Below are 17357 nucleotides of genomic sequence, written 5' to 3'. Positions count from 1 at the left end.
CGAAGTTGATGTAGTAGTGACGAATATGGTCGTCCAAATGTTTCAATATTCGCTAAATTCTATTCGCGGTCGCTAAACCGCATTCGCTGTCGCAAAAACTCATTTGCTGTCGCTAAAACTCAATAGCTATGGCTAAAACTTATTCGCTGTTGCAAATGTTCCTTCTTTAGCACTGAATTAACTTAATTTGCATTTGCTAAAATGAAAACATAATATTTGCTGACAATTAACAGTATTCGTCACTACTACATCAACTTCGCTGTTGTAAAATATTGTTAGAAACCTCCAAGGCCGACCCTCACGCAATTCGTTTCCAGGCCGTCCGGGTATTACGGCCTGTTCAAAGATGGCTACCCGAAGGTTCTTAACTTCTGTCTTGCTGTTCGTACGTGTTTTGTCATTGTCTGCACGCAGTGAAGCGGTTAATTTTTAGCGACAGCGAATGAAATTTAGCGACAGCGAATGAAATTTAGCGATAGCGAATGCAAATTTGTTCGCACGTGTCTTTATTGGGGGGGGGGGGGGGGGTGGGCATTTCTGTTCCATTTTATTCTGTCCAAGATTGTAGCCTGGGCTGTTAAGCCTTCTTGATACTCAGGGTTTTAACAGCAAACAATGTGTTGGCAAAATTTTGACCTGAAAAATGCTAAAAATCCCCAAATAAATGTTTCGTGATGTTCTACTCTGCCAAAACGCGAAAGGAAGAACACTGTTAAAGTATCACTTGATTCCCAAGTTTATTTGATACATTTCTGTAAATTGTAATTTGGAAAGGTATGGTAATTAAATAACTACTGTAGGTCGAGCAACCACAGAGAACGCCGGATCAGCTTATTTCCTAATAAAAACTTGATTTCACCAAAGTCTGATTTTGTCGGGATTTTGAAGTTAAGTAAATCCAGTTACAGCACATAGTCATCCTGGTATTGTAAGGGAGGGAAGCAAACACTGTTCCCGCCGTTTGTCAACGTAGAGCGCCCCCTTACGGTCTTACCAGTTTGCGTTGAGAATAGAAAATAGAATGGGTAATGTCCAAGTGCACATCACAAGTGTTTCATTATGACCACTCATTACGTCGTTTTACTTTAGAGGTGACGGTGATACTGTCGATACCGGTGAACTAATAAGTTATATCAGTATACGCCTTGTTTCCAGATTGGACTTTAAAACATTCCTTTTCAGTGAAAACGTGAAAACTACGAGCTATACATTTAAAACGTTTGAAACATTAAAAAGAAATTCATTGAAAAAAAACATTCTCGTGCTAATTTACGATATTATTCAGTGCTTTTTAGTCTCGGCGTAAGTATGCTGTCTTAAATCTTTCTCAGAATCACAACAAGCTAAGGTTACGTTTAGCCTGAAGGCTGGATTGGCTGCCCTTGATTAGATAAAATTTATCGGCAAACGGTAATTATAGCTTACCGTCCCTATTACGTTGTTCTTCTCAGGGTCCAGTTCATCGCTTGAACATTGTGAATAATTCCCATGTACTGTTTCCTCCACCGTCAGAATCTCTGAGTAAGATTAGGGAGCTTAAGCACGCGCGTTTTTGAGACGCGGACGGCAACTGGAGGAGAACATTTCGCGCGCTAGGACAGTGGTGTCTCCCAGATTTTTATACTAATCATCTCTAATGGAGAAAAGATACTTATCAATGTAAATGTGGTTGTGTGAAGACAAGTTAAAAAGGAAAACAGATCACTTCCGGTTGCCGTCCGCGTCTCAAACACGCGCATGCTTAAGCTCCCTATTATTACATCTAGGGGTCGTCGTTCGGGCTCGAACACTACATCATCACTGGGACAATGATCACGAATGATTGGAGTCTTTGACATTGATGGGAATGAGTCAAGGCTTTCATCTGAGAACCGATCAACGTTAAACCACCTCATAGTTTCAAAGGAGTTCCTTCTATGCAGAACTTTGATGGAGACTTTACACTGGACTCATCACTCGAAAACCCGATAAAACTCAAGTTTAGGCGTTTTTTGTCACCTTCCATCTTTTCTGGGGTTTAGGTTGTAATTGCCAAACTCGATAATTGTTTCAGAATTTATAGTTATCACGAGCGAAGGTACTTAACTTATCGTGATGGACAGATTCTCCAATGTAACTAGACCCTCCGTGAGGGTACACTGGGTTGCCTGTGGTACGTGCAGCGTTCCAGGCAAATTGTGACTGGCCCACGGGCCGATTACGGGCTTGCAAAAACAAAGCAAAAGGTCATTAAAAAACCATATAATAAACTACTTACTAACCGAGCTAGCTCGAGCCGTACTGGGGAATATTGGCCCTGGGTCGTTTTTGTACGGACCTCGCTGCGCTCGGTCCGAACTGCCACGACCTCGGGCCAATATTTCCCTGGCAGTACGGCCCTCGCGCTCGGTTAGTAAGAAGTTATTAAGGGGTCACCCAGAAGTCATACCAGCAGAGGCCCTTTGGCTCACAGGTCCTCACACGTTCGTACGACGAAACAGATCCTTTTCTGAGGTTAAAAACTTGGCTACTGGCCTAACTCTTTTTCCTACTTTCCCAACCGCGAGAAAACCGGGGTAAATCAGCCATCGCCAAAAAATATATTTTTTTCTCAAAAAATATTTAAAGTTAGGGGGAAAAAATACATCATTTGAAAGCTAAGAAAATAAGCTTTTCAACAGCTTATAACTTATTCACAGACAACTGAAACATTTTATAAAAGCGAGGAGTTGAACGAAAAAATTTAAGAAAAATAACAGTAAAATATGTTTTCTAGGCAAAATTTGGTCATTTTAGCGTTGATTACGAATTTTTGGATGCAAAACTAATATTTTCTGCAATTTATCTGCTTTCTTGGACATAAATTCGACCGAAAACTGATAAGGCACGAATATTTTTAGATTTTTAGGAATAATAGATAACGTTCAATGCGTAATGTGATAATGCGATAAAAGTGTCAAATTTGCGAACCATTGCTAACGGCAACGGAAGCGATCGCATTACGAATAATTAACCTCTGTTGCCAAAAACCACCCAAATAACCGGCCAGTGTAAAACGCAGACTGCAGACTGCAGACTACAGACCAGGGATAAAATGCAGACTGAGGGTAAAATGCAGACTGCAGACTGCAGACTGCGGGTTAATAAAATAATAATGAAAAAAGAGTTATATGAGTGTTAGTAGCCGTTTGTACTTTCACACTGAAACCCCAACACAGCTCCCATCGCTTTGGTTGCCCCACGGCATGTTTTAAATCCGGATTTTTATCGAACTCTGTAAGAATTGAAGCTGTTTGAATCCTTGTTGTTGTTGGAAAAAGGACAGTTTCGTTAAGTGAGTTGCTTTTAGGCAAAGAAGTCACCACCCCGTAATTCAACTGTCCATTTTGCTGCACTGAACAAAGTAATCGAGTAATTACCCAATAACTCAATTTATTTTGACACGAATGGCTACAGTACCAATTAACAAAGACAGAGATAACGTGGATTTTCCAACCATTTAACGTTTCAATTCAGTCGGCTTAAGCCAGTATGACTGAGGTGTAAAAATTTCTTATTAGGATCCTTTCATTCGCTTCGTGTACGTTATGTTTATCCTTTAGTTCACAAGCTCGTTTGTTTTGCATCTGGAAGATGTAATTTTCAACCTCTCCCTAGGGGTTATCACGCATAGCTTAACCAATGAAATCCCCGCGTCCTAATTGCTCGGAATACATGAAATTCTTTGTGCATTTCGTTGCACCGAAAAAAGACAACCGAGATTCTTCAGGTATTCGAAGTAATAATTGTTGGTTTTTCGATCGATTTCCCTCGATGTACCGGTGTGACAAATAATTTGGAACATTGCAATGCATCTGGAAGCGCAAAAACAAAGCACAGATGATTTCAACGCGTACGATCGCATCCCCAAAAGGTGCAGCGACCTGCAGTCATAATAATGTGAGTTGTTGACAGATGTAAAACAGGATTGTCTTTCAAACAATCTTTATTTTATCCTTATGACTCGTTTTTTTATTATTAATATTTATTTTACCCTCAGTCTGCATTTTACCCCCGGTCTGCAGTCTGCGTTTTACACTGACCGCCCAAATAACCGATTCTTCGACGGAAAATTCATCCCAGAGGATAAAACTATTCACTGGACATGTAATAAAGGTAGATATGTTCGAGCGAAAGCGAAAACAAGCGAATATTTTGACGGAAAACACAATAATGTGAGATCAAAGGAACATGTGGTGAAGACACGCAATTGCGACATCGCTTCGACAATAATCTTACCTTTTCAGCGATTTTAACGCTTGAAATTCCATTCAATCCACCTTGTCTAGTCTTTGAATTCACTATTATCGCTGCCCTGCGAATCTTCAATGTTCTACATGCACACTTGGTAAAAGACGGCTCGACGGGCGACAGATTGTTGTCGATGTTGTCGCCTGTCTTGTTCAGTATCCAATTGATTTGCCATTTTTGAGCTTCATAAGGGTATATTTTGTTCAAAGATTCACTGAAACGCCATTCGCGTTACATGACTTTCGACGCCATTACAGGTTAAGTTAATGATTCTACTGTGTCCACCAGAGAAATGTACACATTTCCACTACCCTCTCGATCCTAAGAAAATACGCGCAGAAGGCTCTATGCACAAAGATACCACTTACCGGGGAAGTGACAGGCAAGACTTTTACCGACACGGAAAAAAATAAAACGGAAAAATTCTACCCATTTTCCAACTGGGATTGCCGTATACGGCAACCCAGTAATTAAAGCCGGACGCACGCAAAGTATGTAGCTCAGTGTTATCACAAGTGAAATTAAAGCTCAGTTCACAAGGAGAATCATAAACATGTTTAGTACTTGTATAGCAAAAAAACTGCAAACAGAACACTCTATTTGTAAGTACACAAGATGGGAGACGTAGCATAACGCAGAGATGAAAGTCGTTAAATGGACGAGGCCATTCCAAGGTCCTGGAAGAATATATGGTAACTCTCGTAACCTCTGTCATGTTCATCAAATCAAAAGATGTCTGCAAGTAGGAGGGGAACATTGAGGAGTAACCAATACCGCTATACCACAAGAAAAATTGGCAAATACCGAAATACGGTGTGGAAAATCGACGAAATGCCGATACCGCATTTAAATCCCTTTATAATTGGTCACGCTTACTTTAAGTTGAATCCATATGTCCCTGTATTTTGGTTATTTTGGTAGTGAAGCGACTTGTTTGCTTTTTTTGACGAAAGGAAAACTGCATTCGTTCAACCCTCTGGTAGGTGAATGGAAAACAAAAAGCATGGAGTGAAGTGTGAGGTCTTATAATCGGAGCAAAAATCCTCTCACCTTAAGCCGGTTCGGTTTCCTAGTTTTCCGTTATGTTTCAGTACAATAAACGATTATTGAATCGAGATCGTGCACCAAGGAGGAAGTTTGCTGAGCTTCCTATTTCCCCTTGAAGCATTGGCGCACTTTCGTCAGCAGTTTCTCAATTTCCTCGTCATTACTAGCTTGAGAACCTTGAGGATTTTCTAAGGATGACACAACAAAAGCAACCGTAAAATCGTAAATTACTTAAATTCGTGTCAAAAATGACTTCTTTTTTTGTGAAACGTGAAAGGCGGATTTTATTTCCTGTGAATTGCCGGTGAAAGGCCCAATTCTACCGTTAACCCCATTTTAAGACCTTTATTGGTCACCCTCGACGAAGTCAGCTCACGCAAAACCATTAATTATGGACATTATAAACCATTTTGAGCTTGATATTGAGTGTTATACAGGAAGTCGCCCCAACAGCTATAAACTCCCATATATTTTACCTTGCGTGCGCGAAAACAAAAAGCACCTTCCACGCGTTCGGCTGGTAATTTCATAATTAAACGTGGGACTATTCTGAGAATTCTGAGGTATCGTACACCCTGCATAACAAATGAAACAAACTTACCAAATCGTCTCTCGCAACTCAGTCACAAGGCGTTTTTCGCCTTTCGCAACTATTCCTACAGAGCCCCGTAAGTGCCATCAAAAACTTATACTCTCCTCTTTTAAAAGTTTTTCGCGACTTTCGATAACTGCACGAGAAAGCTCTTGCAATCAAAGAGCTTTCGGTAGATTTAAGCGAGATTTTTTCAAAGCCAGTAGATCAAAAGTTTGCACGTAGTTAGAGACTTTAAAACGTTAGTTTAAAACAAATTAGATGAAAGCAAAATCTGATCCTACAGATCACATTGTTGTATATATAACATTGTGTATTCTCGGTTTTCACATGACGTCACGACCGCCATGTTGGTGCCCAAAACAAAGAAAAGGCGGCCATGTTGGTGCCCCGACCAAATCCTCCGGGAATTTCACTCTATTATCATGCAAACGCTTCCTTTTGTTTTCGTTGAAAAACATGGCTGTTGATCACGTGAGTGAAAACCAGCAATTGTAAAAGACTTCAAGAGTATTTAGTTTGGGGGGGGGGGGGGGGGGGAAACAACTTGCATTTGCATTGTTACCGTATGAGATGTAACACACCCTATCGCGTAATATCCTGTAATACACCCTGACGCGTTGAGTTATGTGATCGTTCTACCGTGTTCAAGTATAAGGAAGGCCAAGACTTCCTGATATTGTAGCCCGAGCTGGAAGTAGCTCTCAATCAGGTTATGACGCTCAGTTTAGCCTTGCTGAAGTACAGGCTTCTCTTGATTGCGGTAATGAAATAAAGATAATTACGAAAGTTAATTTGATTAATTTATACAGTTTCTCTATCGACGCCATGTTTTGCATGTACCGTTCGCCTCTGAGCCCGCGGTGGGCGACAGTCGCGAACAAAAAAAAAGTCACGAAAAAAAGTCGCGAAAAAAAAGGAGAGTGTTAAGTTTTGGATGGCACTTAGGGGCTCCGTATATTCTTGTTCCGATACTGTTCGTCACCCTTGCCTTCTTCGTAAAAAGAGCCACTCAGTCAGTAATGATCTCTTCATCTGGAGTAGCCTCAGCCATTCCGAGAAAAGACCAGAAAACGTGAAAAGACTTCGAACACCTCGAATTACTGGTTTACAGATCCAAAAGTCGGGTCAGGTAACTCAACGGAAACGTCTCATTGTCATTGGATGCAAAAACAATCACATTGTAGTTTAATTGTCAGAAATTTTTTAATCATCTACCATTATGGCAAAACCTTAATCGACCTTTAAATACTTTTTAGATTTATAGCTTACTTCTTGACCTTTAAAGCTTACTGGACGTTACTGTGTTTTGTTTTGCATAGTGTATTGACCTGTATGAGGTCTATGAGACAGGAGAGGGCAAATAAACGGTACCGCAATACTGTGAAGGATCTTCTTTTACCGAATACCGTCTGCTAAAGTGATGAAAGACCGCATACTAGATGATACCGCGATACTGCCAGAAAAAAATAAACTAGGCGCTCCATAAGCGTACAATGGGTTGCGTGTGGTACGTGTTACTCAAATGCAGAAGGGACTGAGTTGGGTGTTATTGAACTGCAGCGTTCCAGGCATTTTTTTCAAGTTTGGGTTCGGTTCATTAAGACCATTTGTGGGGTGACCCAGAAGTCGTACCAGCACAGGTCCTTTGGCTCATACGTTCATATGACGAAACAGATCTTTTTCTGAGGTTAAAAACCAGGCTACCAGCCTATTAATCATTTGTCAGAAAGAAAACTTTTGAAAAAATAGGCACGCATTGCGTACGTGTGGTAGTGCAGTATCACAGCGCTTTATTCCATATTGTCAACTGAGCTGCGTTTTGTCTTCCGGGAGATTCAAGTTGTCTTTGCGTAATATGTAGCTCTGACAACAGTACACGATATTGTGTATCATTGTAGTGCGATGGGAGAAGTCTTAGGTAAATAGCCCCATGAAAAGACATGTGGTTACTAGCAAAGTACTAAACCCAGAAAGATTGAAGAAAATATAAGGGAATCGAGAAATATTGGCTTCTACTTTGTAGGCTGACATGTTGATCATTTTCAACTTCCCTCACCGACTTCTTTTCACCACAAGTTTAAGCGTGCACTCTGAGCATCTGACAGCATAGGACCGAAGATTCTATTTTAACGCTCAAAATTGTTGCAATTTGGTGTCTCGAGAGCAAATACCCCTAAGACCCCAAGACTCGAAATCGAAGAAAGTACCACAAAACCCTTAATTTGGCTAACCCAAGGTATAACTAGGCCCAAAGAAGGGTTAAGGCCTGGGTTTAACCAAATTGAGGGTTTGGGTTACTTTCTTTGTTTTCGAGTCTTGCGTTTGGTCTCTGTGTGCTCTGTATGGGCAGACACTAATTAACATGCCTGACATAGTCAATTTGAGATCAAGAAGGAAAAATAATGAAAAAGAAAAGAATTTTTGGTTTCACTATTTTGTATGTGCTGAGGGAATCTGGGAAGATTGTGAATAAAGAACAACTGAAACATCCTCGTTCCCAGGGTGTATCTTCTCTGCCTCCACTGTAATGGAGGAAAGAGGTTGCAATTAACTGAAACAGGAAACTCGAAGCAACAATCCGACCGGACGTTGAGTCACGGTGATGATTTTAAAATATGAATATGTTTCGATGAAACAGCTGTATTTTGTTACATTTTATAGATGCAAAAGAACGAGGTGAAAATAATCGCCAACCGGTGTTTTCGGCTGCTTAAAACTTTTTATGAGGTTCAGCTAAAAGCCTATGAACTACCAGAGCATAGCCATTTAGTTAGGAAAGGGTGAATTCGAGTTTCATTCTTATCGTAAAGGAATGCTTCACTTTTCAGCTACAACAAGATGATGCCGAAACTATCTCGATATTTCTCAACTTTGTAAACACCGCTATCGAGAGGTTTTAACCCCGTCTTTTTTTTATACATTTAAGCACCTTTGGCTTTTTTAAAAATGTGTTACAAGTATATCTTACAGTTATTGAATAGAACCAATCTGGAATGATGAAACAATAATAACAAACTAAATAATCAGTAGTTTGCTTTTGGTGAACACAGTTATCACTGTCCACGGCAATCTCACGCCGTGCTCCTTTGCTAATACGAGTTGACCTGTGAACTTGGAGGATCGACGAATAAATGTCTCTTCGCATTCATTTTCAACACACGTACCACATTGACACCTTTTAGTCTTCCACTGAGCAATGGCTCGGCAACACATGCTCACTGCAACGATTGTCAATCCCGTCGGAACGAAGTAAAGTCGAAGAATATTTCAACGTATTTCGTTGCGGCGTTACTTCGGAAAGTGAAAAGTCGGAAAATTGATATTGATCGTTGCCATATCGATTTTAATTCAACGGAGAGCGTGACAAATCGGCGTACCTTGAAATGCTCGATATTGGTCGTTCTCTTATCGATTAGTTTACATCTGAATGAGTGAGAAATTTGCATATTCTGACCCCTAACGATTAAAATGGATGACTCAGTGTATTTGAGTTTGACGCTCGATTTGGTGCCATTTTTCAATATTTTCAGAGAAGACATGGAACAAAACATCAACGAGCTTTCTCGAGACTTGGAAAAGTGCTGCAACGACAATCCCGATGTTGAAGTCATTCATACCGGAAGTGCCGTGGAGGGACTTTCTCTTCCTCATCTGGAGAAACAAACCACATGGAATACTGATGCCGATCACATGATTATCAGAACCGACTTAAAAGTATCCGAGGATGTAAAAACAGAGGAAAGAAACACAGCGGAAAGGGTTAAATTGGAACAAGACTTGACTCGTGGAGGAATGGAACATAGTTCCCCGACAGTCAGGAGTGTCATGGAGGAAGAAATGAATTTCGTTTACATTTACGACGCTTCACACGCGGGATATGTACATTTAGCGAACAAGAAACTCTCTCAGCCTTTTAACTCAGCTTCTGTTCGAGAGCATTGTCTTCAAAACATCGAGTTCATCGAGGAAAGCCAACATTTAATTCCACTCAGCCATGTGGCCCTTATGGCGACCGCTGAGGGCTCAATCGCCGGCCCTTCATTCTCTCTTCCTTATACAGGGGGTACATTCATAGTAAATCGAGACTTTGTTTACGGCCTGAGATGCACGTTTTGGCCTTCACAAGCGGAAGAATGGTTACATCGAGACAGAGCACTCTGGCCCAGTTCTGAGGTTATTTCCGCCATATCAACCCAAGGGTGTCATCTGGTACCTGTTGGGTCACACAACAGCGATGTCAGGGAATACGAGTGGAGATTTTCGTTCTCTGTTGCTGAATTAATGCTGGCGAGAACCCTATCAGAGAAGCAAAAGTTAGCGTATTCCTTGCTGAAGACGTTAATCAAATCGGAAATGAAGGTAAGAGGAATTGATGTGTTCGCATCATATCACTTGAAAACGTGTTTATTTTGGTTCATCGAGAGGAAAGGAATCGAGTCTTGGGGAGAGCATACATTAGGAGAAAACATTTTTGAACTCCTGGACTTTTTCATTTCATTCTATTCCAAAGGATCTCTACCAAACTTTTTCATATCACAGAACAATATGATAGATCACCGCTCTCCTAAAGATCTTGTCAATGCGTGTCAAGCTCTAAGAGAAATACGTGATACGGTAACGCAATCTCTGTGCCGCTACATCGAAACAAATCAGTCACTTCCGGTGTTATTTGATGGGATCACTCAAGTTTTCCGGTAAACTAAGGAAAGAGGACTCGATAAAAATCGACACGATACCACAAGCACTCGATATGCGGTTATGACGCCTCGATCGTGGTGTCATTAATGAGGGAGATTCGGCCCGAGTCCAGATCTTGAACTGGCGAGGGATCACTCGTTTGTGCCATCTTTGATAACTTCATCGAGGTTACATTATTACGCAGTTCCATGTGCAATACGAAGGACAGCTCGTGTAAGGTGTTACACGATAAAAGGAGACTCGATCGTGATCAAAACGAGGGAGATTCGGCCGAGGATTCTCGCAATACACTCGATGTCCAAAACGAGGGAAGACTGAAAAAAGGAGATCCCTCGATCGTGATCAAAACGAGGGAGATTCGTAATACTCTCGAGGACGAGTCGGATCCACGAGGCGTTTCAAAAATTGACTTAATTTTGCACAGCAACACCAACATAACCGAGGCTTCATAACAGCATGTAATAAGCGACTAATGAAGTTGTCATATACGATACCTATAGATATCAGCGCGCTACTATTTCAGGACATTCACTAACTTAACAGTTTATTTCTTGTCGACTTTTGGAAGACATGATGTTAAAGGAAAAGAGGGAGGTAAGAACTCTTTACACCAACTCTGCTTTACGTTTGCTGAATCAAACTTTCATTTGTAACCCCCAAACTCTTAACGATAATGAGGTCAAATATTTGAAAATATCAACGTGTTGAGGTTTTCAGGGGATTAGCCTAGCTTAGGTAGGTAAACTGCCAAATGAAGAGAATATTTGTCCGGTTGACTCCCGATATCATTCTCATGTCTCTGTATGTAAAGTTCCACATAAACTCTAAAACACTTACTTTTTGTTCGTTCATATTCATCGGCTATCATGTCGTTACAATTTACAGGCAGGTGTCAGCGAGTGTGAAAGCTAAAAATGTCGCCGTGCAGACTAACGGCAAATCTTGCAAACCACTTAATTTCAAGTTAAGGGGACACCTCGTAACAGCAGAGGAAACTCAGCTTAATTGGAGCCACTTAATTGTTAAAGGAATAAATGTGAGTACACAAAGTTCAAAACCTTTATTTATTTAAATCAAGTAATGGTACGGCCCCGACACTCATCCATAGAGTTGAATACACCAACAATCAAAAGCAAGATTCCCAAAGACGTTCTTACATTAAGCTCTTCAGGTGGAAATTTTCATGATTTCTGGAATAACAAGGGGGAGAAATTTCCATGACCAGCGAAATTTTAGCTTTCATAACAATGCAAATGGATCTAGCTTTGCAACTTATGGCTTCTCGTGAACTCCAAACAGTAAGCTTACTGATACGGTAAAAAGAAAAACAAAATTAACATGTAAAATACACTTTCTAACATTAATAAATATACATGCATGCTTCATTTTGCAAGAACTAAAGTTAGTATAAAAGAGATATATATTAAATTCAGAAGGTAGAAAGCTGTATAAAAATCTTTCCCAATCAAGTACAACAAAGTGAAAATGATACATAGGCTAGAGATTGTTAACTAAGAAAGATTTCTATTTGTTTGAAGATGTTCATTTTTTTGGTCACTGTGAGTTTTTATTTTTTATTTTTTTCGTTCCACTTCAGTTTTAGAAAGACAGTAAGTAAATGAAGTCATTTTTTTTTTTTGGCTCTCTGAGTGCTTATCAACAAAAGAAAAATACAGTTTAAATAAACGCTTCTCCTTTCAAAATGACTCAAGCATTCAGTACTTTTTACATTGGATCTATTTGCTTTTCAAGCTACTGTCGCTTAGTGTAGCCCAATTTAAAGCATTATAAACAATTTTTCTAGAGCAACTATTCCAATTACGCATAGGGCGTATAGAAGCACGAGTACCGCCAAGTTGAAATAAGGGCGCGCAGAGTTAGTTAACGCAGGAAGGTTACAAATTCATTTTGAAAAGCGTACCAGGTTAGGTTCTCTTCTAGCCTTGTGAAAACATCTGATTTCATCACCTTTTGTCCAAGTAATAAAAAAAAAAGAGAGAAAATGAACAAGTCCTCGAGCTAAATAGACAGTACGATGAAAGAGAGCTTCATCGGTTGAAAACACGAAAAAACGTTTTAACAATGTACGGAATTTGTTATCGAAACAACTAATGCAAGTACCTCCCTTTGCGCTTCACTGGGCAGGAATTTTTCAATTTGGTATGAAAGGAAACGAGCACTCGAGGGTACGACAGATCTCGGTTTTGCGTCACTCTCTCCGCCACACAGTATCCCATATCAATTACGTAAATTGACCCAGCTTCTTGATGCTTATTTGCTTTCAGAAGCCACATATTTTTACACATAAGCACTTGTAAGAACAAGGCTCTGGCATGTCAGGTGCCTGGATGCAAGGCCATAAAAAAGCGTCACGACATGCGGGAACACAACGACCACGCTGCTGCTTCTCATCACAGATTGCAATGCGGAGAGATCCAGCGACTGCGACGCCTCTTAAACAAGGGGGTAAATACTTATATTGTACAGTTGTTATGATGTTCTTATTCGGAAAGGAAGAAAGAGGGGATAGACAAAGGAAGTTGCTTGTTTAACTTGATGTAATTTGTCTTTTCCCTGAAACAGCAAAATATAGGAATGGGTTCATCGACTGGGTTGGGTTGATATGGTAAATTTACTACCATAAAGAAACGTGAGAGCTGACGTTTCATGCATTAGCCCTTCCTCAGAGTGAATAACTTGTGGAAAAAAAGAGGAAAAATATGATGGTGCTTTATAATAACGTTACCTGATTTGAAGAAACAATTTGTCAGTAACTAAAAGTAAAATCTCTAAACCTTTGGGTTTTTGGGCATAAGCGACTCATAATGCAAACCTAAACAACCAAAACAAACAAATTGTCATTCGTTACTTTATTTGTTATTTATAATGTGATTTCTCTTAAGGTGACACATCACATGCAATAAGAGCATCTTTCTGTCTCAAGTACCATTCCCTTTTCTAAGTGACTTTTGTTTACATTACAATTTCCAGGTAAAACAAATCTGTTTGATTTGGAAAGTGCATTTCTTTTTATACTTGAGTCATAATTGCACACGGTTGTTAGGAAACAATTCAAGAATTTGTCACCAAGGTGTGATGTACATTTTCATTTAATGCCATTAAGACGAAATACTTGTTTTGATTGTTTTAGAACCCTAGCAACGAATGTAAGCCCCCAACAGAAGATAAAGTCTTCTCATTTACGTGGAACATTCCAGGGTTTCTGCAATTACAAGGAGGAGAAATGCCCATTACCAGTGACATTTTTTCCATGGGGAAAAAGAAATGGAGAGTTGTAATAACAAAGAAAATGGAACTAGCTGTACAACTTTTGGCTTCTTGCCAACCCCAAACAGTACAGATAAGGTAATTACAAACACAACTAAAATGCAAAACAAATCTCTATGAATTAAAAGGTACCCCGGTGAACAGCAGTATTAACTTTACACCATGGTATTTGTGGCCGAAACAATGTACGGTCTTCTTAATCAAAGTGATCCTGCCTCACTACGGTAGTTTTAAAGTGGTACTATGATCAAAAAATCATTTCCTTTTTTTCTTCAGATTTTGAAAGCGTGTTCGCTTAACAACTGGCAAAATTTTGAGCGTTGAGTTTTATCCAAAGGCTGTTTATTTTGAGTTTAAGCTTTGGATTTCATGGTCCGCCATTACTCACGTTCAAAACTGGCCGATTGGACCTCAGAGGGTTGGATCTAGAGAAAATGACATCATTTACTCACTAGCTTAAATTTTCAGCGTGTAAAGGCAATTTATTATATATGCAAAACACGGGTTGAAAAGTCTGAAAGCCCGAAACTCCCGTGCTGCATATTAATTAGGCCGCGTACACACGCATTAAACTAGTGCGCGTTTGACGTCATTTTCTCCTCGACCCAGCTCTCTCAAGATTTTAAAGTTAGTAATGGCCGACCAATAAACAGGAAAATTCCAGCTAAAATAAACAGGTGTCTTTTTAAAACCAGAACTTAAAACTTGGGTGAGTTAGTGTTTAGTTAACATAGTTTTGAAATCCAAAGGAAAAACAAAATTCTTTTTTGGTCGTAGTACCACTTTAAGATGCTTCAAATTCTTTTGAAGGTACTAAAACAGACATTTTGAACCGGAATGCTTTTGGAAAGCTGGAAACTTTGGTATGAGCAGTGACTGAGTTCATCAAAACACTGATTGCTTCATATTTCAGGATTGTGATGATGCCAGGAGAGGAGAAGGAAGAAGTATTTGTCCTACAGCATACAACGCTTAAAGAGGGAGAAATGCAGGTTATCAGCTTAAAGGACATTATTAAATGAGTGAACAGAGATGGAGAGCTCAAAATTAAGATAATCATTTATTACCTCAGATTCTGAAGTTAGTTAAGTAAATGAAGCCTCACTTGGGCACTTATTTTTAGACTAGTTACTAAACAAAAAAATTACTTCTTTTTTTAGATCCAATGTAAAAAGTACTGAATGCTTGAGTCATTTTGAAAGGAGAAGCGTTTATTTAAACTGTATTTTTCTTTTGTTGATAAGCACTCAGAGAGCCAAAAAAAGAAAATGACTTCATTTACTTACTGTCTTTCTAAAACTGAAGTGGAACGAAAAAAATAAAAAATAAAAACTCACAGTGACCAAAAAAATGAACATCTTCAAACAAATAGAAATCTTTCTTAGTTAACAATCTCTAGCCTATGTATCATTTTCACTTTGTTGTACTTGATTGGGAAAGATTTTTATACAGCTTTCTACCTTCTGAATTTAATATATATCTCTTTTATACTAACTTAAATTCTTGCAAAATGAAGCATGCATGTATATTTATTAATGTTAGAAAGTGTATTTTACATGTTAATTTTGTTTTTCTTTTTACCGTATCAGTAAGCTTACTGTTTGGAGTTCACGAGAAGCCATAAGTTGCAAAGCTAGATCCATTTGCATTGTTATGAAAGCTAAAATTTCGCTGGCCATGGAAATTTCTCTCCCTTGTTATTCCAGAAATCATGAAAATTTCCACCTGAAGAGCTTAATGTAAGAACGTCTTTGGGAATCTTGCTTTTGATTGTTGGTGTATTCAACTCTATGGATGAGTGTCGGGGCCGTACCATTACTTGATTTAAATAAATAAAGTTAAGGTTTTGAACTTTGTGTACTCACATTTATTCCTTTAACAATTAAGTGGCTCCAATTAAGCTGAGTTTCCTCTGCTGTTATGAGGTGTCCCCTTAACTTGAAATTAAGTGGTTTACAAGATTTGCCGTTAGTCTGCACCGCGACATTTTTAGCTTTCACACTCGCTGACACCTGCCTGTAAATTGTAACGACATGATAGCCGATGAATATGAACGAACAAAAAGTAAGTGTTTTAGAGTTTATGTGGAACTTTACATACAGAGACATGAGAATGATATTGGGAGTCAACCGGACAAATATTCTCTTCATTTGGCAGTTTACCTACCTAAGCTAGGCTAATCCCCTGAAAACCTCAACACGTTGATATTTTCAAATATTTGACCTCATTATCGTTAAGAGTTTGGGGGTTACAAATGAAAGTTTGATTCAGCAAACGTAAAGAGTTCTTACCTCCCTCTTTTCCTTTAACATGATGTCTTCGAAAAGTCGACAAGGAATAAACTGTTAAGTTAGTGAATGTCCTGAAATAGTCGCGCGCTGATATCTATAGGTATCGTATATGACAACTTCATTAGTCGCTGATTACATGCTGTTATGAAGCCTCGGTTATGTTGGTGTTGCTGTGCAAAATCAAGTCAATCTTTGAAACGACTCGTGGATCCGACTCTTCCTCGAGTGTATGACGAATCTCCCTCGTTTTGATCACGATCTAGGGATCTCCTTTTTTCAGTCTTCCCTCGTTTTGGACATCGAGTGTATTGCGAGAATCCTCGGCCGAATCTCCCTCGTTTTGATCACGATCGAGTCTCCTTTTATCGTGTAACACCATACACGAGCTGTCCTTCGTATTGCACATGGAACTGCGTAATAATGTAACCTCGATGAAGTTATCAAAGATGGCACAAACGAGTGATCCCTCGTCAGTTAAAGATCTGGACTCGGGCCGAATCTCCCTCATTAATGACACCACGATCGAGGCGTCATAACCGCATATCGAGTGCTTGTGGTATCGTGTCGATTTTTATCGAGTCCTTTTTCCTTAGTTTACCGGAAAACTTGAGTGATCCGCCGAATCTCCCTCATTAATGACACCACGATCGAGGCGTCATAACCGCATATCGAGTGCTTGTGGTATCGTGTCGATTTTTATCGAGTCCTCTTTCCTTAGTTTACCGGAAAACTTGAGTGATCCAATCTTTGAAACGCCTCGTGGATCCGACTCGTCCTCGAGAGTATTACGAATCTCCCTCGTTTTGATCACGATCGAGGGATCTCCTTTTTTCAGTCTTCCCTCGTTTTGGACATCGAGTGTATTGCGAGAATCCTCGGCCGAATCTCCCTCGTTTTGATCACGATCGAGTCTCCTTTTATCGTGTAACACCTTACACGAGCTGTCCTTCGTATTGCACATGGAACTGCGTAATAATGGAACCTCGATGAAGTTATCAAAGATGGCAGAAACGAGTGATCCCTCGTCAGTTCAAGATCTGGACTCGGGCCGAATCTCCCTCATTAATGACACCACGATCGAGCCGTCATAACCGCATATCGAGTGCTTGTGGTATCGTGTCGATTTTTATCGAGTCCTCTTTCCTTAGTTTACCGCAAAACTTGAGTGA

General features: G+C 39.7%; 3 protein-coding genes across 4 annotated transcripts in view; 2 read left to right on the top strand and 1 right to left on the bottom strand.

The window, feature by feature from the left end:
• Positions 1-17357, bottom strand: part of LOC138027360 (neuropilin-1-like) — a 110079-nt gene that overhangs the window by 7310 nt on the left and 85412 nt on the right. The window contains exon 14 of one of the 2 annotated variants that reach the window (XR_011127457.1): positions 5320-5504. The gene's annotated coding sequence lies outside the window, so the exon portion shown is untranslated. Of the gene's footprint in view, positions 1-5319; positions 5505-13619; positions 13833-17357 lie in introns of those variants that run through there. The other variant, XM_068874937.1, reaches the window with a different exon arrangement.
• Positions 9360-17357, top strand: part of LOC138027369 (cyclic GMP-AMP synthase-like receptor 2) — a 9498-nt gene continuing 1500 nt past the window's right edge. The window contains 2 exon segments of the mRNA XM_068874949.1: positions 9360-10575; positions 17355-17357. The exon segment at positions 17355-17357 is cut by the window's right edge and continues 1500 nt beyond it. Of these exon segments, the coding sequence (XP_068731050.1) occupies positions 9380-10575; positions 17355-17357 (1199 nt within the window). The 5' untranslated portion in view covers positions 9360-9379.
• Positions 10133-15749, top strand: LOC138027368 (uncharacterized). The gene is made up of 5 exons (XM_068874948.1): positions 10133-10270; positions 11495-11645; positions 12895-13075; positions 13761-13975; positions 14811-15749. Exons 3-5 carry the CDS (start codon positions 12986-12988, stop codon positions 14917-14919), a joined length of 414 nt encoding a protein of 137 aa, XP_068731049.1. The 5' UTR covers positions 10133-10270; positions 11495-11645; positions 12895-12985; the 3' UTR covers positions 14920-15749.

The sequence above is a fragment of the Montipora capricornis genome, chromosome 12 (assembly GCF_036669925.1).
Source record: "Montipora capricornis isolate CH-2021 chromosome 12, ASM3666992v2, whole genome shotgun sequence".
NCBI classification, from domain to species: Eukaryota; Metazoa; Cnidaria; class Anthozoa; order Scleractinia; family Acroporidae; genus Montipora; species Montipora capricornis.
Note: the sequence above shows the minus strand (reverse complement) of the source record. Positions and strands in the feature narration are given on the sequence as shown.